The sequence below is a fragment of the Chinchilla lanigera genome, unplaced genomic scaffold (genome assembly GCF_000276665.1).
Source record: "Chinchilla lanigera isolate Chin_1 unplaced genomic scaffold, ChiLan1.0 scaffold00021, whole genome shotgun sequence".
Classification (NCBI taxonomy): Eukaryota; Metazoa; Chordata; class Mammalia; order Rodentia; family Chinchillidae; genus Chinchilla; species Chinchilla lanigera.
In genome coordinates, this window is record NW_004955422.1 from 20553570 (window position 1) to 20575915 (window position 22346).

Below are 22346 nucleotides of genomic sequence, written 5' to 3' on the forward strand. Positions count from 1 at the left end.
TCCGAGGTCACCTTTCACAAGGTGGGACTCTGGGGAGCCATGGCGTGCGGGAGACAGCCTGGCCCTGAGGCCCTCTGTGACTGTCTCTGGCCAGGGACAAGGCATATCTTAGGTTCCTCTCCCCCCATTGTCACTGGTCAAAGAGGACAGGCAGGCAGGCAGGAGTTTCTGGGGCACAAGGGCAGGAGCATCTTATTCCAGAACTGTTCAGAGTGGCCCTGAGTGAGGTTGGGGAGAGTCTAGGGGATGTCAGGAGACTCCACCTTGGGTACCAAGGACAGGAGCTTGTAGAAGCTCCAGGTGGAGTCTGGCTGATGCCCTTTGTCCTTGAAGAACTGCCCAGTCACCCAAGCCCCCCTTGGAGGTGGGTACAGAGCCTGAAGTGCCCGCCTTGCCCCTCCAGGTACAAGCACTGGGTTGAGTTTTGGCGTGGTTGGGCGCAGGACTGACTGGTCTGACCCCCTTTCCTCCAGTCCCCACCGCTGGAGGCCTCTGCTGGATAAGATAGTTGCTGGTCCCGGGTCCCTCTTCCCTACACCCATTTCCCTTGGCCCCTCCGTTTTGGGGATCCCAGCAGCATGAGCAGTCAGGAGTTGCCATAGCGGGCATTCAAAAGAGGATGTGTCCCTAGGGGAGGCCTGCTTATAGGTGGTACGGGGGCCTTCCTTGGCAGGTTACATACTTAGCCATGGTGACACTGCTTCCTGCACTGAGTGGCCCTCAGCAGCCAGCCCTCTTCAGTAGCAGAGGGGTGACACACCCTGGAGGTAGCTAACCCTGGATTCTGGAAGATCATACCACCTAGAAAGACCAGGAGCGAGGGCGCTCTCAGTGTGGGTGGAGGGACAGCTTGGCCTGCTTGAGCAGGAGGAACATGCTGGGGAAGAGCAGGGGTCATTTTCTCTCTGGGTTCTGCCTTCTGGAAATTTCTGGACACCCTGGGGCCCCAAGAATGTGGAAGGAGGCTAGGAAATAAAGCTGTTTCCAGTCAGGCAGTGGGTGACACAGGACAGAAGCCAGCATATGCACACAGGCTTGTCATGGGTATCTTTGCCGACATGACCCCTACTTTATTTTTTTTGAGACAATTCTCTGTGTAGTCCAGGTTGAGCTTGAATTCATTACGTTGTGCAGGCTGGCTGCTGACTTGTAGCGATCCTGCTAGAGCCTCCTGAGTGCTGAGGTTACAGGCGTGTGCCACCATGCCAGCAGTGACTCCTACTTCTGTCCTGTTAGCCCAGACTCTTCACTGAAGTTGGCCATAGGCAGCTGGCCAAAAAACATGGCCCTCGAGGCAACTAACAAGACCAGGGAGGGGCGGGGATCCTGTCCCCTGAAGACCAGGAGCTGCTGTTTCCCCTCAACCTTTCTGCCTGTGTGCATGTGTGTGCTCACATCTATACGGGGGTGCCTGGGTTCTGGGGGCCTAGCTGGTGAAGACCCGGCACGCAGCTCCTGCCTGCAGGGGTGGCTCTGTGGAGCATTGTGCTGCCTTTTTTTTAAGTTGGGGGGCTCTGTCTCTTCTGGGAGGCTTGAGGAGGCTCTGCTGCTGCTCTCAAGGAGCAACCCTGAGCCGGCCGTGGTGGTGCAGGCCTGTAATCCCAGCACTTGGGAGGCTGAGGCAGGAGGGTTGTTGTGAGCTCAAGGCAAGCCTGGGATACAAAGCTCAAGGTCAGCCTGAACTGCATAGCAAGACCTTATCTCAAAAAGACCAAAAAGAAAAAAAAAAAAAAAAAAAAAAAGAAGAAGAAGCAACCCTGTCTGCCCAGCACGGTGCCTTGCCTGGCACCTGTGGCAGGAAAGCTGGCCTGGAGAAGGCCTCAGTGCTCTCCTCCCCAACCCTACGGGAGGCCCCGAGCTCCTCTTGGGTGTCACTGAGTGGCAGTCATGCTTTGTCCCATCTTTTACTCATTGTTTCATCCCTCGTGTGGAGGCCCCTCCAGCCAGCTCTGGGACACGAGGCCACCTGGCTCTCTGGAGATCCCTTGACTGACGAGTGGTGAAGACAGGTGTGTGGCTGTGACCATGGGTCAGAGAGTCACCAGGTCTTGGGCTGGCCCTGCGCCCTGGAAGGCGTGTCGGTGTGGAGGAGGGGCGGGAACTGCAGAAGACATGGCCAAGCATGTGGCAGGGGTGTGGTGAGGGTGGCTGTGGGCCAAAGTGGCCGGGCCAGGCTGCCACAGGCCAGGAGTGACACTGCGCGCTTGAGACCTCATTGCTTGTGCTGAGCCAGGGGAGGTGGCAGTCAGCTCTGTGCCCTGGGACCAGTGGGAAGCGGGCAGAGAGCAGCGAGAGGCATCCCTTGACCTGACAGCCAAGGAGGTTGGGGGCATCAGGCTGGTGACGGTCCACAGGGCAGGTTCCTGCCAGTCAAGTGTCCTTTGACCTTTCTGGGCCAGAGGGGGCTCCTGACAGGGGGTTCTGGGGAGGGCAGCCCTGGGTCCCTGGAACTGGAGCCTTCAAGCACCTCTGTTGCCCCCAGAAGCTATCTCCTCTTCCTCTTCGCCCCATGGTGGGCTGGTAGGAGGCTAGAGTCCTGTGGACATCAGGATGCAGGGCGCTGGTGTGCTGTGTGTCACTTTCTTTACTGCCCTGTTCAGAAATGATAAGGGGGGTGTCTCGGGGTGCTGAGTGACCTCTGACCCTTAACCTTTTTCTACCCTGAGGGCTCAGGGGATCCTGGCCCCTGCTCAGGACTGAGCCTCCTTGGCCTTGGCCTTATGCCAAGCACATTGTGGGGATGGGTGGGCAGTGACAACCCTGTCACACACTTGTGGCCTTAGTCTGGGGCCAATGAAGACCCCAACACCAGCTAACACACCCTGTTCCTCCCCTGCCGGGGTGCTGGCACCCACACATTCCTCCCACTCGACACCTCTTAGGCAGAGCTGGGGTGGCTGGGCCATTGGGCTTCCTGTGGTGGGATGAAGGGCAGAGGGTAAAGCCGCACTGGTGGCCACAGACTCAGCTCTGGGCCTCCACCCTCCCACAGATGTACTGTGTGACTCTGGGCTGGCCCTGTCCCTCTCTGGGCTTCTACTTGCCCCTCTTCTGAGGTTCTCTGGAGGAAGAGAGAGTGGAAGGAGGTGGGAAGGCAGGGAAGGAGGGGGCCCCAGGGCTTCCACTCACTGGTTCTGCACATCTTGGAGGGTGTCAGGCAGCGGCATGTTCTGGGTCTCGGGCAGCAGCAGTGCGGCCAAGCCACTCAGCACCGGCACTGCCCCGTATAACAGCAGGGGCAGTGAAGGGCTGTGGATGCCCAGCATCCGGACCAGGGGCCCCAGGATGGCTCCCCCTCGGGCAGCCATCTGACCCAGGCCCACAGCTGTCATCCTGCCAGGGCAGACACACCTGTGAGGAGCTGCTGCCCGGCCCTTGGCCTTGGCCTTATGCCAAGGTTCAGCCCTACTTGGCCCAGTGAGGCCCTGGGCATCAGGCCTGGCTGGGATGTACTTGCGCCATATGAAAAGGAGACGCTGGCTCAAGTATTACAGTCCGGGACACCCTGCCCCGCCCCCGCTCCCGCCAGGACAGCCTCACCTGAGCACAGTGGGGAAGAGCTCACTGCTGTAGACCGTGAGGCAGGTGAAGGCAGCCCCCAGTGAGCCCAGCCCCAGCACGGCCAGGGCTGAACGCAGTGACCCCATGTCTGCAGACAGAGACAGGGCGGCAGGGTTGGCATCCGAACTGTGGGGGGGCAGTGGGATTCCCTTTATCTCAGGGGTTTTTCCCTGTACTCCAAGCCTGCAAAATGTTTTCACTTTGGGGGTTCCAGACCCCACCCTGCACCCTAAGTGACTTCTGACCATACCTCTTAGGGGTCCTCCTCCACGCCCGTCCTCTCCTACTGAAACCCATTACCCCATTCTCCCTTGCAACCACACACATCTCCCATTCTGTCCCCTGGACTCCATGGCCACTGCACTTGCCCAGAGCAGCCACAACTCCCACCAGGCCCCTGCTAACCAGGATGCTGCTCTGTGAAGGGGACCCAGGGTCCTGTCCTTGACCCGCAGCCCGTGGGTAGGGAAACCTCCCTCGGGAGCTCGCACCACTAACCGTGTGGCACCACTGTGTTGGCCAAGATGCAGAGCCCGGGCAGCACCAGGGAGCCGGCCTGTGAGGGGCGGCGGCCCAGGCGGCCCAGCAGCAGATTGGTGCCCATCTTGGTGGGGATGTCTACCACCCCGATGAGCCCTTGGAGTAGGAAGATGTTGCTGCCCATGGCCTGGAGGTCCAGGGCCAGGCCGTAGAAAGTAAAGCCAAAGGCAAACCTGGGCAGGGACAGAGAGGAGCTGGGGTTTGTGCTTCTTTCTTCCTGCTTGGTCTCTGACTTCATTTCCCATTTGCCAAAGAGACCCTTCCTCGGGTTGGTCGATGGGAGGCATTGGTGAGGAGCTGGGGCACAGACCCAGGTGGAGGAGGCAGGAGCCGGGGGCATCTCCCTCTCCCCTTGGTTGCTTTGTCTGGGAGTGGCCATGTCCTGCCATGACTCCAGCCTCCCTCCATGATGCAGTGGTTTTGGTCTTTGCTGAGTAGCGCAGGCTTCTGGATTCTCACAGTAGCCCCACTCCTGATGGGTGCCTGTCCCTGTCTGTGGCTCCCTGATTGCCTGCTGTCCTACTTGCCCTGCGGGTTGGCCAGTGCCTTGATCTTGGTCATGAATCCTCCTATCGCTTGACCCTACAGCCCCCTCAGGGAGCCCCCTGGCCTGGTGGTTTCTGTCAGACCAGAGGGGAGGTGTGGGCAGGCACCTACCAGCATAGCATGGAGATCCAGGTCCGGAGGCGCAGGCTGGGTGCGTGGAGCAGGGCACCCAGGCTTGCGGAAGCCTGAGCCCCACCAGACTCTTCCTGCATAGCTGAGAGCAAGGCCTGCGGGGTGGGGTGGCGTTGGCTCTGGGGTTTTCAGCAACTCTTTCCCAGACACCCTCATCTCAGAGGAGCAGGAGCCCTGAGCAGGGTCAGGGAGAGAGCTCATGGCAGGGGTTGGGGGAAGACCTGGCCCCACCTCACCTCCCTGGTCAGGGTGTCCCCTGCTGTCTTCCGGTTGATGGAGGCCACCTTCTGCAGCTCCTGCAGGCCGAGACCCAGCTTTCCCATTGACAGCAGCCACCGTGCTGACTCTGGCAGCCACCTGGAGTGGAGCGTGGGAGGGGTCTGCAGTGTTGGAGGGACTTGGAGCTGTTGGCTGCTGAGACCCCCAGAGAAACTGTGGCCTGTGCCTGCTGTATGCCATGGGGGTCAGAGTGCAGTGCTGCCCTGGGCATGGGGGTGCATGACTGAAGGGGACAGTCGGGGCACAGGGATGCATCTGGGGTGCTTGTGTTCTGGGCTGCAGAGGTGTGCCAGACTCTCAGAGCCCTATCCGAGCTCCACAACCCGAGTCTCTGGCACCCAGGGCCTCTGCTCCCAGGTAAAGGAGGCTCCAGCACCAGGCCCCAAGCAGAAGGCAAGGTCTCCTCCTCCACGGGAAAGGGTTCAGCACCTACCATGAGTAGACAAAGCAGAGGAAGAAAGGGGCAGAGACGGCCAGCTGCAGCAGTGCCCAGTGACGCAGGCCATAGCCCATCACAGCCATCAGGATTTGGCCGAAGCTGAAGCCCAGAGAATTCAAGGTCATCATCAAGAGGCGGGCCTGTGCTGACGTCCACTCCATCACTGCAAAGAGATGCAGGCTCAGGCCCAGGGCCTGCCTAGAGCTTCCTCTGTGTGGCACCTGCCCAGGGACCTACAGAGACTGGTTGTGCTCATCATGACACCCGCCACCGCGAAGGCTGACAGGAAGCGGAACAGGCAGTAGAGCGGGAAGGTGGGGGTGAAGGCGGCCGCTGTGCCTGACACGGCTATCTGAAGGTAGCTCCAGCTCAGCACCACCCTGCGCCCAAACCTGTAACACACACACATTGGCCACCATGGGGAGCTGGGCCACAGAGAGCCTGCCCTGTGCTTGCCGCACCTCAGGCCAGACCCGCATTGTCCTCTGTAGAAGCCCCTGAGCAGAGAGAGAACCCAAGGGCCACTCTGAAAGCATGCTTAGCCTTCGGAGTGAGTTCCCCATCCCCAGGAGCACTCAAGCAACATTGAAGACAGGTGCACGGCCCAGCAGGTTTGTTTTGTTTGTTTGAGACAGGGACTCAATAAGTCCCCTAGTTGCACAGTCTGGCCTAGAAGTTGTGATCCTCCCACCTCAACCTCCCAGAGTGCTGGGATCACAGGGAGCACCAGCCCAGCTGCCCAGCTGGTGTTGCCAGTGAGTAGTGACAAGAAACAAGGATGCTGTACAACCCGAGTAAAATTGTGAATTTGTGGCTCAGAGAGGGAGTGATTCCAGGCATGGTGGCACATGCCTATAATCCCAACATTCTGGAAGGCTGAGGCAGGAGGATTGCTAGTTCAAGCCCAGACTGGGCAATTTAGTGGTTCAGCCAGGCCCTGTTTCAATATGAAAAATAGAAAAAGGGCTAGGGCTATAGCTCAGTGTGATGGTCCTGGGTTTAATCCCAAGTACAGGAAAAAAAGAAGAAGAAAGGAGAAGGAGAAGAGGAAGAAGAGCAGGAGGAGGAGGGGAGGAGGAGGAGAAAAGAAGAGGAAGAAGAGGAGGAGGAAGAGGAAGAGGAAAAGAAGAAGAAGAAGAAGAAGAAAGAAGAAGAAGGAGGAGAAGGAGGAAGAAGAGGAGAAGGAGGAAGAAGAGGAGGAGGAGGAGAAGAAGAAGGAGAAGAAGAAGAGGAAGAGAACCCGACAAGGAGGAAGTGGCCAGGCGGGCTCTGTAGTGCTCACCTGTCTGAGGTGTGACCACATACTGCAGCACCCACCAGGATCCCAGCCAGGAAAATGGACTGGGCCATGGGCTTCAGGGCCTGAGAGTCACACACCAGGTCCCACTGTGGGGAGAGAAGGGGGACAGAGCTCAGGAGGCCAGGCCAACCTAGGTGGGAGGGGGAAGGGACAGACCCCAGGGACATAGCCTTTGGGGTCACAGAGCAGGGCCCTAGGGGACCGCGGGCGTAGCTGTGTCTCTTGAGGAGCACCTTGTTGCTGGCCTAAGCCCCTGTATGGCTTCCTGTTGCCTCACAGGCCATGGTCAGGCCCTCTCCGTCCCTCTTCTCTCCGCCCCTCCCCATCCACCCTGCAGTGGCCACCTGTGCTGATCTGCTCTCCCCACCACAGGTTGATTCCCTCCTGTTCTTACAGAGAGGCCCCTTTCTGCTTACAGGGACAAGCTGCCCCTCCCCAGTGGCCCCGATTTGGCTGATGCCCCTTTTTAGAATCCACTTGGCTGTGTCCCTGCCTCAGGGAACCCTGAGAATAGTCATCCAGTCCCCAGTGACTTGGTTCCCCGAGGTCACAGCTGAGTGTCAGCCAGCCAGGACCCCATGCAGGTGTGGATGTCAGAGGAGCGAGCCTGCATTCAGGCGGCCTCTGGGGACTGAGTGCTGCCACCCTTTCCCCTGTGGGACACATGGCTGACAAGGGGCTGTGAGCCAATCCGGGGGTGAGGGAGGCCCAGGAGGTCCCAGGACAGGACCATTTGTGTACTGTCAACTGTGACCTGTGACTTTGACCTCCAAGGTGCCAGAACTTGGAGTGGGTGCCCGGTAGCCCTTACCTTGGTCACCACGGTGGCAGTGAAGGTGCTGTGGTCGTACACCCAGCCGTCCACACAGGGCTCCGTGGCAGCCTCGCTCCAGTTGGTGGCTGTGGCATTGGGGTCCAGGAGCTGCCACTGTGGCTGGCGGAAGCGGCGGCATGGGTGGGGCTGCTGGTTGGGGCCTACTGGGATGGACACGGCCAGGAGGGCCTTGGGGTCCAGGGTCCCAGGGACACTGGCTTGGGTGGTGCTGTTATCCAAGAGCGGCACCCAACAGCGGTGGCTGGGCACAGCAGCGGAAAAGTTTTCCAGCATGTTCTGGGTGGTGACACACATGATGGGGACCACCAGGGCCACCGCTTGGAGAAACTGGAACTTGCCCAGGCCGCCAACTTGGTCCAGGAGCTCAGGAAATCCCATGGGGCCCGCTGGGGGCTGAAGACGAGCCACGTCAGAGGGGCCAACTCAGGGCCACAGGGTCAAGTGACAAGCCCGTGCCTCCTACAGTGGCACCCACGCTGGCTTCCCCCACTGAGCAGCTGGGAGCATGTCAGCTTCACGGAGCACCTGCCCACTGAAGGGCGGCTCCGGCTAACACCTGGGCCTGTGCTTTGACCCTCTCCCAGGTGTGACCACCCGACCTTCAGCAATAGCTGTATTTGGGCTGAGGAGAGGATTAAAGTGTGACCAGTGGTCACTTATGGAAGAGCATTCAGCAATCATTTTCTTAGACAAAGTTTAACTGGCTCTGAGGGAGGGAGACAGCAATGTGTAAGCCCAGCATCACTGCCTGTGGGTGCTGCTCCTGGGACGGCTGTGTGCTGGGGCTGCCTGTCCTGCTTACCCAGGAGAAGGTGGGCAGGGATTCTCCGAATCTCCGCGTTGACTTGAGCCTCAAGTTTACCCCCATGAGTCCCCAAGACTCGCAGCCTGTGGGCTTCACTTTCATGGCCAGCTTTGCTGTAACCCTCTCCCGAGCCTTGGGGTGGGGGTTTCTGATGATCCCAGACACCCTGTGGACCCCTTGATTTCAGACTGCCCAATGCCACCCTGACATCTCTACCCCTTTCCAAATACTGCCCCCAGGACCTGTGCCAGAGCTATGAGCTCCCACCTCAGGGTTTCTGCCTGGAAACAGCATCACCTTTCCTGTCTCCTGCTCCTCAGTGCGCTGTGCCCCCAGTGGCCAAGATTCCTGGTTCCCCTTTCTGACGCTCTTTTCCTCCTTGTCTTCCCCTGCCTGGCTCCTGCCTTTGTTCCTGTCCTTGCCCCTCTGACCATCCCTACATGACACATCCATGTGCCAAATCCTGCTAAAGAGCCAGGCCTTCTGGGTCAGGACAGCTGGTGACGCTTCACTGGGGGAGGTGGTGAGCCACAGTGCATGCTGGATGGAGTCAGGGTGGCCAGAGCAGGCCAAGGGAGCTCTGTTGGCTGTGACAGCCTCCAGGCTAAAGGGCCAGAGAACAAGAAGCAGTGTGTGTGTGCATGTGTGTGTGTGCACGTACATGTGTGCTAGTGAGGGCCCCCGGTTGTTCGTCCTCATGTGCTTTGGACACAAGGTGTCCACACTGGAAATGACTCCTCTCACCTGCTTACTTCGCTTCCTGCTTGCTTCCCTTTGCCCCTTTGTGCAGCTCACCAGCCACAGCTTTTTTAACTCCCTGAACCCCACACCTACCTCGTCCATGCTTCCTACCCTGCCTCTGTGCTGACCCACTGTGCTCCTCCCATGCTTTTGCTGTGCCTGCAGCCCGGAATGTCATCTCCAGGCTCAGCCTGAGTCACATCCTTCATGCTACATGCGCCACCTCCTCTAACCTTATTCCTATCTACACCAGGGCTTGGAGTCAGCAGGGGAGCCTGGTCTTCATATGGGCCTGCACTCTTCTATTATGATCCCATGTTCATTGTCTAGCCATTTCCTGGAGAGTGGGGACTTTCTTAAAGCCTCTTTGGATCCCAGCAGTTATTTGGACAGCAAATGAAGTTTCCATGAAGACTTGCTGAAGTACGCGGATGGTTTTTACAACTTCCATTTTTTTCTGATTATGAAATTTACCACGTCCTGAGAAATTCAGAAAGCATTAAAAAGTTTAACAAAAATCAAAATTACTCTTAAACACATCAACTAGTAACTATTATTGTTTACATTTTGGTGTAAATATGTCCAGGTAAGGTACATTCATCTCCTTTGTAAAACTCCAAAGAAAAGTCCCTGACTTATGATTAGAAATTTTAACTTGTTCACATTTATTGTGATTATTGACATGTTTGAATTAAGGTATGTTTTCTTTACCATATTTTCCCTTTAAATCTTTCTTTCTTTGTTCTTGTTTTCCACTGAGTTTTCTTGACTGCTTCATTTTTTTTGTGTGTGTGTGTGTTTTTGAGACAGGGTCTCGCTATACAGTTCAGGCTGGCCTTGAACTCACTTATGTAGCCAGGCTGGCCTCAAACTTGCAACAATCCTTTTACCTCAGCCTCCCAAGTTCTGGGATTATAGGCATGCACCACTATACCTGGCTAGCAATGATTTTCTTAGACCAAGTTTATTTGTCTTCGGTCTTGCTGTAGTATTGTATAAGTATACATTTTAATTCTGTTATCCTTACATTTACATACACAAATGGGAGCTATTTCATGCCATTCTTCTCTTTGAACCTCCTACTTCCTCCTCCATCCTGTGTCTCTCAGTAGGTGGCCTTACTTCTTGTTTCATTAAGAAAATAGAAGCTGTCAGATACCTATGGTCTAATTCTCTGTACATCCCACTGCCTTGGTGCCCCACATTCTGCCTTCCCTTGTCCTGTCTGGGCTGTTCTCATCCACACCACCCTGCTGCAGTGCACTTGGAGCCCGTCCCTTGCAGGCTCACATCTCTGTCTCTCGTTGGCCTTTGTCTTTTTCTCTCTACTGTATAACTCTCATCTCTGTAAAAATAGGCTGTTTTTTTCCAGTCCTCTGAAGAGTCCCCCTTTTTTTGAACCCCTCTTCAGCTACCTCCCCTTTCTGCTTTTATCTACAGCTAGATTATATGACTGTATTATTGACATTAATCTCCCATTGTCTATCTGATTCACTGAAATCAAGTTCCTGCCCTGACACTCTACCATTGCCAGTGGTGTTGGTGCAGCTGGGATTAGTGGCATTTTCAGTCCTTCTCTTCCTTGAGCCATCAGCCTGTGGTCCTATTCCTCCCTAAACACTCTCCTGCCTGGGCCTCCATGCTTTGCCTGGTTCTCCTCAGCTCCTTGATTCAACCTCCCTCTTTTCCCAGTCTTAATGTTGGGGACCCAAGACTCCATCCTTGGTCTTTTTCTCTATTATCTGGTCAATTTGCATTTCAGCCTGGGTCTCTTTGTGCGATGCTTGACTTTCAATCCCGTTGCCCAACTCAGCTGCCTCCTAAACATCTCACATTATTGTAGTCAGAGCTGAGCCCTTCTCAGACATGCTTCTCTGGCTGACTCCCCATCTCAGGTTTTGGAGATTCTGTCCTCCTAGCTGCTCAGACAATACCCTGGACTCATCTCTGATTCTTTTCTTCCTGTTGCATCTCATACCATTGGTCTGGAAATCCTTCACTGCTCCAGTCTTAGCCTAAGCCAGGCTATCCCTGGGTCATTGTAGTGGCTTCCCTCCGTTGTCCTCCCTCTGTTGTCCTCCCTCCATTGTCCTCCCTCCATTGTGCTTAACACCTGGCAGTGTCTCCTCATCTCACTCAAAGTCAGCCTTTACAGTGAGACTTCCGGCCTGCCATTACCTCTCTAGACTCATCTCCTGTTCTCACTGTCCCCCGACCAATCCTGTTGGCCTCTACGCAGCCATCCCTTGAATGTGTCGGGTGTGTCTCTGCCTCAGGGCTTTTATGCTTGCTGTTCCTCCTGCCAGGAGCCTTCTTCTTCCAGAGATCCCTGGGCCACACTTCCTTCCAGTTTTTGTGGAAAGTCTTGTTCTCGGTGAGCATGTTCCTGACCAGTCTCTCTAGACTCTCACCACTCCTCCTCTGGGCACCCGTAACCCACTGCCTGCTTCCGTCTTCTCCACTCGACTTAGTTAGCACTGTCTAGCACAGCTTACTGATTTTGTTTTTGTCTCGCCTCCCACGACTAAAATGTGAGCTCCTTGCAGGTAGACCCAGTGGCTATTTCATTCACTGCTTATCCCCATCACCTTGAGCAAAGCTTCATTGTAAGCACTTGATAAGTATGAATTGAATGAACTAGTTAGTAAATTAATTAATGAGTAAATACTTAAGTTACACTATGCTTAAGCCAGAACTGGTTGGAATCAACCTCTTCTTTGTAGGGGATGTTCGGTGCCCCGGTCCAGCTCTCCAAGGTGCTCTTTAATTCAATTTGTTTTGCTTTTTAGTCCCTCTACTAAGATTTTATATCCAAAGACCTGGACATTTTAATGTTAGATATTATTTAGATATCTAAAAATATTAGATATTTTTAATGTTAGATATCTAATTAACATTAGATTTAATGTTAGATATTATTGAATGTTAGATATTAGATATTTTAATGTTAGATTTAATGTTAGACATTTAATGTTAGATATTAGATTTAATGTTAGACATATTTAATGTCAGATTCATTACAAAAATCATTATTTGGGCCTTTCTATTCTGGTTTTGCCTGTTTCCTGCTTCCCATTTCTTGTTTCATGGGTGCACTCATTTCATTATCTTTGGAGGGTGCTAAACTTGCTTTTCTCATTAATGTGAAGATCTATTCATTGATTCATTGATCAGATTGCACTGCATGTCGACTGGACCAGCTGCTGGTCAAGGCCCTGGGGACATGGCAGGAAGGCTGAGGTAATTTCCTGCCCCATCTCATGTTCTGGGAAAAGACACGCATAGGGGAGGGATGAAGTGAACGGACAAGTTGAACCAGTGCAGGGACGGTGGTGATGCTTCCACAGGGAGCAACAAGGCGGTGAAAGGGGTGAACAGTGAGGGACTGCACTGGGCAAGGCAGTCAGAGAAGACCTCTCTGTGCAGGTGCCACTGGACTCGAGTATGTGAGGGCAAGGCATGCAGCTGCCCCAGATAGAGTAGAGCTATTCAAGGCTAGTCAGAGCTGGCACATGCTGGTCAGCTCAGGGAGTAGCCAGGAGGCCACTGTGGTTAGAGTGAGTGTGTGGCAGCGTGAGCAGCTATGGGTCCAGGACCTGCAGGCTGGCGGAGAGGAGTGATACATCTGACTTGTTTTTAAATGCCCCCCATGGCTGTTTGGGGAACAGCTTGAAAAGGGAGCAAGTGTGGAGGGAAGGGTCCCCTGGAAGGCTGGACATTGTCCATGCACACGGTGATGAGGATGGTTGGCCCTGGTGTGGGGGAGGGAGAGACATGCTTGGGCTATGGGTATGTTGATGGGTTTTGGGTCAGGTTGATTCTGAGAATGGAGGGAAAAAGATAGACCCGTGGTGAGCTGGAGAGCCCCGGGTGAGAAGCAAGTTTACTCGGAAGAAATCCTCAGCCTTGGATGCAATGAGCTTGGCATGTCCGCAAACCAGCCAGGTGATGGCGTCATGGAGCAACTTGGGCATGATTAGGGCACAAAGGGTATTTCAAGTCACGGGGCTGGATGAGCTCAGGAAGTGACCGTTCATAGCAAAGGGGTGAGATTTGAGGTAGAGCTCCTGCTCTCATTTTCAGAGGTGAGGAAGAGAGGAGGGACCAGCCAAAGACAGTGAGAGGGAAAACCAGTGAGGTATGAAAACTAGAACAGCGTGTTCAGCCAGCTGGGGTAGAAAGCATTTGACAGAGCCGTCAGTGATGCCAGCCGCTGCCGGGAGGCGCCTGCTGGGTGTGGCAGCAAGGACTTCTCTGCTGACTGTGATTTGAGGACTTGCTGCCCACTGTGGGGTGAAATCCAGACAGGAATGAGGTTCATGGGAGAGTTGGAGGGGAGGAAGTAAAATTGGTGGGTATAGGAAGTGGACTCAGTGGATACAGGAAGTGGAATAATTTATGGAGAAGCTAGGAAATGGGGAGTGGGCTGAAGGAGGCAGAGTGATACTAGCTGCTGTAACAAGCAGTGCCCAACATGTGTGACAGCGCAAACACCATAGAAGTTTACCTCTTGATCTTGTTAAAGCCCAAGTAGGTGCTGCTGCTGAGGGGATGCTCTCCTCTGAGGCGTGTCCGGAACGCACACTTTTCTTATCTTGTGACTCTGAGTTGTCACCCACAGTCACTGTGCCAGTAGGTTTCAGGCCATGGTGGGGAAGAGGGTGGCAAAGCCACTTTCTCAGCCTGGAAGTGACTCATCCTGCTTTGATTCCAAATCCCTGGTGAGAACTAGTCACAAGGTCCCACCTAAATGGCGGAAGGTGGTGGGACGAGGTTCCTGCCCCATAGCTGCTTCCCAGCCATGGCGCTACACTGCGGGGAGAAAGAGTACCCACGGGACAGCTGACTGTGCTGCTCTGGGCCTCACACACTTGTGTCTTTGTGCTTCATTCTCAAGGGGAGATGCTACACCAGCCGTGTACTGATGTTTAATTCTGACCACAGCAGGAGGGGGTGTTTGTTGGAACTGGGTCCTTGTGCCCCTGAGAGGCACAGGGCCTGGCCACAGTGGGGGCGGCAGAAGCAAGGGACACAGAGGCATGTCCTGCGGTGCTGGAGGACAACGGGGCTGGCGACAGAAGGAGCAAGGTTGACAGTGAGGGGAGAAGTGATGGGCGGGGAATGGATATTGCCCCAGCTGGTGTGCCTTTGGGGTCTATGAGACTTGGTGAGATCAGTCACCCTGGGCTAGAGTGGCAGTTGGGTTTGACCATGGAGGCCTTGGCCTTGCCACGGTGGTAGAGGAAGATAGGATAACTGTGTCGGGCACGTAGGCTGGCACCACCTTCTCTGTGTCCCCGGAGCTGAGGTGTAGGGATGCTGAGTGGGGATGTTGGTGTGGGATAGGGCTGCTGGCCTCAGAGCAGGATCATCACAGTCCGGGCCTAGGGTGGGCTGCTGAGCGGCAGTGATTGGTCCCAATGTGATTGTGGGATGAGTGAGGGGTGGGGTGGGGGGAAGGAAGGTCTGGGGCCAGGGGAGAGGCCGTGGAGCAACATAGATGATGGGAACTTGCATTATTGAAAGGCCGTCGCCCTTGCACAGAGCCAGCCCTGGGGCAGAGCCGGCAGAGTGCTGGCACAGAGGCAGGTTCTCTGAAAATGGGCACAAGAGATGATTTGCCACCTTTTTTTTTTGGGTCCTAGGGGTGCATGGTGGCCTTCTTCCTGGCCGGATCATGCAGCAGGTTGTTTGTGATTCCTCCCAGCCTGCGATGTCCTGTGGTGACAGCAGCTGCCTCTGGGCTCAAGCCAGGAGGGAGAAAGGGCAGGCCGGAGAGCTGACTGTCTGTGACTCAGCAAAGCCTGCGAGCCCCAGGACTGGCTGAAGCCAGGTGGGCAGCAGGAGGAGGCAGCGGTGAGGCTGGCTGGGTTTGCCCCATGTCTTTGGGTTCGGTGTCCTCATATCCCTTGGGAAGTTCTCAGGGTGGCACCAGGCCTCCACTCTCCTCGCTGTCGGAGATGGAACAGCGCTGCAGGCCGGTCCTTCAGAGGCCTCTGCTGACCTCCTGCTCTCAGCCTGGCTTGGAGTCCTGAGCAGCTCCCTCGTGCTTCACAGAGGCCATGGCTCCCGGAGCCGCTCTCCCTCCTTTCGCTGCAGGGCTCTTGTTACTTCCTGAACACACCTGTACTTTGCTTGCCTCCCTTGCTGTCCTCCCGCAGTGCCACCCTCTGGTCTGCACGCTCTTGTCCCTGTGCTGAGCACGTTGAGATTGTCCTCGCCCTGAGGCAGCTGCCTTGAGTCAGGTCACAAGGCTGTGGGTCTTCTGAGGACTGAGTCTGAGTAACTGCACCCAGTGCAGGACTAGAGCCCGACAGGCCTGGGAGAGGCCTGGTGGTCCTCGTGACCTCTGTTTGAACCCACGTGTCCTGGGCCTCGACATCTTCATCTGTGCACTGGGCATCCTGCTCTCTACTTTGTGAGCCTCTCTGTCATATAAGGCCTGGTCTCTTCTCCTCCAGCCACCCAGAGTCAGCCAAGGGTGACTAGAGCAGCAGCCTCTCCCACCCCTCCACATACTGCCTGGGGTTGCGACTCCTCCAGACCTTCCAAAAGGCCAAACCCCTGAGTGTCACCTGTTTTAAACTGCTGTTTAAGGCCCTTCCAGAATCTGAGCCACTGGCTTTCTGAGCAACTGGCTTTCTGAGTAACTGCACTGGCTCTACCCCGACCACAGACATGGCCTCAGCCTCACCTCTGAATTTCCACCAAGCAACTGAGAGATGCCTTGATGTTCATGATGGCAGTGGTGATGACGGTAGTGACAAAGGGGATAATGATGGTGGTGATGGTGGAGATGATGGAAGTGGTGGTGATGGTGATGCTGGTGATGCTGGTGATGCTGGAGATGATAGGAATCTTGCATGATACCACTACACCAGTGGCACTCTTTGATAGAGATGATGATGATGATGATGATGATGGTAGAGGTGATGGAGATGCTGATGGTGGTGGTGATGATGTTGGTGGTGGTGATGATGATGATGGTATGGTGGTGGTGGAGATGACGGAGATGGTGGTGATGGCCGTGGTGCTAACAGAGTTGGTGGTGATGATGGAAATGATGGTGATGATGGCAGAGGTGATGGAGATGGTGCCAGTGGTGTTGGTGTTGGTGGTAATGATGGTGGCTGTGGTGATGATGATGACTGCTAGTGTCCCTTGAGTCTTTACTGCACAATGACCACTATTTTAAGTCTTTTTTTCTGTACTGACTCTTAATCTTTCCAACATTTCTGATTTGATATAACATTCTTTTTTTTTGTACTGGGATTGGAACGCAGGGCTTTTTTCTCTTTATTTTGAGACAAGGTCATGTCGAGCTGTTAAGTTACCCAGGTTAAGCTAAAATGTAAAATCTTTCTGAGTCAGCGTCCCAGAATACTGAGCTTGTAGGCATGTGCCCCCGACCTGGCTCCACATGCCACGCTTATGCCCATTTTCACAGTCATGGAAACTGAAGTGCAGAGCAGTTGGAGCCAGGTCCTCCGGCTACGCTGGCAGTCGAGATTCCAACCTTGGTCTGTCCAACTCTAACGTCTTGAGTTCTCAGACACTGAGTCTTGCTTCCCCCCTCTCCTTTCTGCTCTGCAGCGGGACCCCTCCTGTTCTCTCTCCTGAGCTCCGCTCTTTGTTCCCTGAGCTCCAGCACCTCCCTAGAGGGAGACCAAGTTGGTTGCTGTCCAGTGACTGGGGTCACAGAGGACTGACTTTACCTCCCTTTGCTGCCTGCTTGGCCTCCTCTCGTCTGGGTCAGATTCCAGCTTCACACTCACAGAGCCAAAGAGTCCAGTGACAGTTTTCCCACACTGGAACCTCTTCTCCCCGGTTGACTTCCAGAGTCAGCCCAGGGCAGCCATCTCTGCCCCTGCTCCCCTGTGTGTGGGTCCCCTGTGGACCCTCGTTCCCACCCCGTAGCACAGCATTTCTGAGTATCGGCAGGCATTGCTGGAATGAAAATGCATTTTCCTCTACTGGCCCCTGGAAAACAGTGACAGCAGGCCACTTTTGTGTCCCACTGCCCACATGGAGTTGCTTGCTGGGGAGGATGACATGGGGTGGCCACCATCTCCTGGCTTTGTACCGGCTGGGTGGGTGGCTGGGACTTGAGGGTGAGTATATTCGTGGCTTTAATCCACCCTCTTGTGCGAGCTGCCGGGCCCAGCGGACCCCTCTCCCTGCCGGCCCAGGGCTCCTCTGGCCCAGTGAGCAGATCTGCTCTAAGTAGGTCAAGGAGAGCGCAGGGCAGCTGGCTCTGCTCCTTCACTTTCATGTGCCCAGCGGCTCCTGTGAGTCTGGCCTTCCTGCTCCAAAGGGACTTTGGTTTCTCTGCTGTGTCAAAAAGATATTTCATGTTAAAATTCAACGGAGAGGTGTTAACCAGCCGTCTCGACCATGCTGTCAAGGCGGGAGCTGGTCCAGCAGGTTGAACTTTGCCCTGTCCTGTGTTCTGCAGGTACCTTTGAACAAGGCGGGCACAAATACCACCCCACCCGATGTGACGGTCCCCTGGAGTCTGGATCACAGGACCTCTCTGCTGGGGTTGGAGCCCAGCAGTGACTCCCAGGCACTGGGCCTTTCTTGTGGGGTCTGGCACGGTCCTGGAGAGCTACATGGTGGTGGTGGTAGCAGTGGTGGCAGTGTTCAGTGTCACTCGGGTCGCCTTCTCTTACAGCAGAGATTGTCTTTTCTGCTTGTGTGAATTGCAGCCTGTTGTTCAGAGAAGTGATTTGAAGAGGATCTCGGGACAAGTGTAGCAGGGCGGGAGGTGAGGGCGGCACAGCTCCTCTCCTCTCACTGGAACCTGCTGAGATTTGGCTGGCAGTGCGCGAAGACAGTGTGTGAGCGGGAGCTTTCTTCTCTGCCTTTGTGGATGGAAGAGTCACTCAGGCTGAGATCACAGTAGCCAGTGCTGCCCATGGCTTTAATGAGCCCATGAATTCTCCCTAAATGAGAGGTGGTGCGGTGCAATGGTTATACACAGACTCTGGCTCCAGGCTGCCTGGCTTTGATCCCTGCTCTGCCCTAGTTGTGTGGCCTAGGGGAAATTGTTTAACCTCTCAGTGTTTTAGTTTTCTCTTGGGTGGAAGTGTGGATAGCTTTGGTTTTCTGCTGCTCTTCTGAGGACTCAACAAGTTTATGTAAATAATTTAGAACAGTCCCTGGCTGTGGGGTGAATGCGTCACACGTTGTTATTATTACTGTTGTCGTTGTTGTTATGGATGGCTTTGACAAGGATACCTGTGGGAAGCACAAGGAAGACCCTGGGGCCAGAATCTAGGAAGGGCTGCAGAGCTGGGTCAGTCCGGGGTCAGAGGAGGCTCTGGCAGGCATGGTCCAGCTGTGCACCAGAGGGAGGCAGGTGGAAATGTGATTCATCTTTTGCATATAGCTAATTTGTGCTTGGTTTTAACAAAGACCTCTTATTTTTCTAGCAAGAACACCTGTGTCACAGATGTTGGAAGAACTGGGCCTCTGAAAGCTAAATATGATCAGCTCACTCACCGTCTACGCTGCTTGAGCAGGGCTTGGGAACGGAAGGGCAGCTGCTGTGCTCCTGATCGGTCCCTGTCCCTGCTGGGGTCTCCCTCAGCTGGGGTCTTGTGAACCTTCCTGTTTCTCTACCCTAGATGGCTCTGTACCCTGCAGTGATAATGTCAGTCCTCAGCCCTTATCTGCACACACAGAGACACGGGCACATACATGTGTGCAGAGACGGAAGCAAATATCCATGTTCATGTGCATGGATGCAACACACAGTGCACATGCATGTGCAATGCAGAAACAATGCATGTGCACATGTGAGCATATATACTACATGCAGATACCTAAGCATGCACAAATACACGGGAACGCACATGTGCACACCCCTCACATGTGTTGAGGCAAAGGGGATGGAGATGCAACTGCTCAAGGGCTCTCTTTGGCCTCCTCTCCATTCATTCATTCATTCACTCACTTGTTCATTCACTAACTCAGCTGTTATTAAAGATACCTGGAGTCGGGCCCCAGAGCACAACTCTGAGGACACAGGGGGGACAAGGTAGACCTGCTGCGTGGTGGGTGCGCTGCGCTGGAGGGAGGTCTCACCAGCAGTACTGCTCGCCCATTCCCTTTGTGCAGTCAGATCCTGTGGGGATGATAGTGGGATGGAGAGGGTACGGAATCAAGGCAAAGTGGGGACCTGTCTCACTCCTGAGGCTGGCATGGCAGTGTGGGCAAGGACCCTGTGGAGGGCAAAGGCCCACAGTGGAGTGAGTGACGGGAAGCTGGTCACACAGAGACCTAAGGGGTCACACAAATGTTTAGGGTTGAAACCAAAGTGGGGTGGGAAGCTGTGGGCCTTGGTAACGGGGTACAAGGGAGGGAGGGCACCAGGGTAACCCTCAGGCTTCCAGCTTCAATGGGGGGCAGAGCTCAGTGGTGCTGACCAGATGGAGCAGCCCAGGGTCCGGGCAAGGCCGAGAAGCCAAGGTGCTGGGAAGGCTGAGCAGAGGCTGCGGGCTCGCAGGTGGCGTGGGAGGCGTCCTGCAGCTGCAGAGAGGTCTCTCCCCAGAAAGTCCCGTGGGGTGCAGGGAAGGAGGAGGCTGGACACTGGGCTGACTGCTCTAGCCAGTGTCGTGTGGCTTGGCTGGAAGGCGAGCGTGGCTTGGCTCCTCCAGGCACATTTGATGTGGTCCAAGACTGTGATTTCGACAAGCCAGCCAGTGCTGAGCATTTGGAGATTTGACATAAAAATTGTATTTCCTTTGACTTAAGAAACCCCTGGGCTCAAGTACCATGACAACTGGCTGGACCTGAGTGGCCGTTCCTGACCTCCATCGGCTGAGCTCCACACTGCTCCCTGCAGGAAAGCACTGCTATTGATCACCAGACTTTTTATTCAAACTTCATTTTCCCCCTAATCTCCTTGTTCCCTTCCAGGATCCAATCCAGGGACTGCACTATGTTTCTTCACTGCGTGTCTTCCTCCAGCCAGTGGCAGTTTCTCCATCTGTCCTTATTTATCATGACCTTGGCAGTTCTGAAAAGCAGCACTCAGATATTTTGTATAAAGTTTTCAGTTTGGCTGGGCATGGTGGCACCCACTTGTAACTCCAGCACTGAGGAGGCTGAGGCAGGGGGATCACCACAAGTTCGAGGCCAACCTGTGCTACATAGTGAGTTCAAGACCAGCCTGAACTATATATGGTGATCCTGTCTCAAAAACAAAAAACCAAAACAACTCCCCAAAGCCCTCAGTTTGGTTTGTCTAATGTTTATCTCATGATTACACTGGAGTTATAGCTTTTGGGGATGATTAGTGAGGTGACAGGCCCTCCTCATCACACCAAAGTTGGGGTGCATGAATAGATATGTGCCTATCTAATAGATATGACCAGATATGACGTTGGGAATGTTTCTTGGGGATTGTTACTAAAATCATCACTGGCAGGCATCCAGTTCTCTGAAGCCCATGCCTGCTCCCGAGATTCAGATGGAAAAAATACACACAGGCTGGGATGTGATTCTATGGCACAGTATCCATCTAGCATGCCCAGGCCCTTGTTTTGATCTCCAATCCTGCAAAACACAGAAATAAAGTTTAAAATTAAAAAAAAAAAAAAAAAAAACACCACACAGCCCAGCTGAGAGGTCCACTATAAGTTCATGGCCAGATCCAAGTGGACTTGGGTCCCACAGCCTGACTCTGTTTACCTATCTGCTCCTTCCCCACTTTTTTGTCACCTCAGTCCCTCCCCTGTTTTTGTCTCTTCCCATCCTCCCACCAACCTGCCCCCCTCGAGCCCCTGCGCCATGGAACCCTTTCCCTTTCACCTGTGCACTTGCCCACACCCTGCACTGTCCCAGCCCCTGACAAGACTGGGTGCAAATACTGAGCTGGGGTTGAAGGACGTAAACCACAGAAGACCATGGTGTCCCACACTGGCACTGCCAAGTGGCGCACTGTTGAGGGCTATCGAAACAGGTGGAAAGCAAAAGAATTCAGAGTGGCGTCTAAGTGGGAGGGGACAGGATCGGGCAGGACCACGTAGGTGGCTCTCAGGTACCGGTATAGTTCTATCTCTTCAGCTAGGTTGTGGATACATGGGAATTTGCTTTGTTCTAATTTTTAAAAATTCTTCTGTGGTGTTGGGAATGGAATCTAGAGGCTAGGTAAAAGCTACCACTGAGCCACATTCTCAGCCCTGTCATAAATTGTCTTGAGTACAACTGAGTACACATGTATTTAACGGGGTGGAGCCTGTGTACTCCTGCAAAATCATCTCTATGACCAAGGTCGTAGTGAGACAGGTGCTAAACACCTGACTCTCCACCCCCCCAGGGGCCATAGATTAGTGGTGGCTGCCATGGCCCGCCCGACCCTTCCCTTTCCTCCCCCGTGGAGTAGGACAACTTGCTTCTGTGTCCTCCCTGGCTGTCCAACAGGCATGCTTCTCCACTCCACTACAACATAGGTGTAGCTGGACTATCAGCTCAGGGATCCCTCCCACTCTCACCCCTTCAGATGCTACTTCTACCTTTATGAGGTATGGAGGGGGAGCCCTGGCATGGCTAAGATCAGAGAGGAAGGGATCTGGGCTGATTGCTAAAATCCCTAAACTCCACAGCGAGCCTTCCAGAAGATTCCCTGGCTTCAGCCCTGTCCCCTCACTGGATTATCACAATGACAACTGAGGCCTGCAACAATCATAGATCTGTACTTGGACCAATCACAGGCCTGCAGCTGCTATATAACCAGCCACTTCTTGGGTTAGTCTAGGAGGGTTCCCAGTGTACTGACCACCCTATGCTGCAGAACAGGGCCGGTTAAAATAAAGATTCACGTTAGTGGTCCTGTACACCTGCTTATGATTTACTTCTTGGGTAGTGTGGGCGCCAAAAGTCCTATAAATCTACTCAGAATTCTTATTCTGAATAGTGTGGACAGAATGGTTGACTCAAAAGAAAGAGCAATAAATACTAGGGGCTGTTAACACTGAAGAGCTCCAGAGACCAGCAGTCAATGAAGATCGGCACCTGGTAGAGCTGGCCTACAGGCAGTGGCCAGTAGCATCAATGAGCAGCAGCTGGCTGTGTCAGCTGTTGGCATACAGCACTACCTGGCATCATCTGGTGACATCAGGACTGCTAGCAGAGCTGCACTTTGCCCATTCGCAATTTCCAT

General features: G+C 54.3%; 1 protein-coding gene across 3 annotated transcripts; it reads right to left on the minus strand.

Moving 5' to 3' along the window:
* Positions 1-1888: 1888 nt before the first annotated feature.
* Slc22a12 (solute carrier family 22 (organic anion/urate transporter), member 12) lies at positions 1889-8249 on the minus strand. Of its 3 annotated transcripts, XM_005384586.1 has the most exons (10): positions 7609-8249; positions 6780-6883; positions 5735-5889; positions 5492-5660; positions 5016-5136; positions 4759-4874; positions 4060-4274; positions 3541-3649; positions 3130-3333; positions 1889-2592 (listed from the first exon to the last, which is right to left on the minus strand). In XM_005384586.1, the coding sequence occupies exons 1-10, from the start codon at positions 8008-8010 to the stop codon at positions 2529-2531; spliced, it is 1659 nt and encodes a 552-aa protein (XP_005384643.1). In that variant the 5' UTR covers positions 8011-8249; the 3' UTR covers positions 1889-2528. The 3 variants fall into 3 exon arrangements, with proteins under 3 accessions (XP_005384643.1, XP_005384645.1, XP_005384647.1); XM_005384588.1 differs by lacking the exon at positions 3130-3333; XM_005384590.1 differs by lacking the exons at positions 5735-5889; positions 7609-8249 and having other exon boundaries at positions 6780-6866.
* Between the last annotated feature and the right edge of the window lie 14097 nt (positions 8250-22346).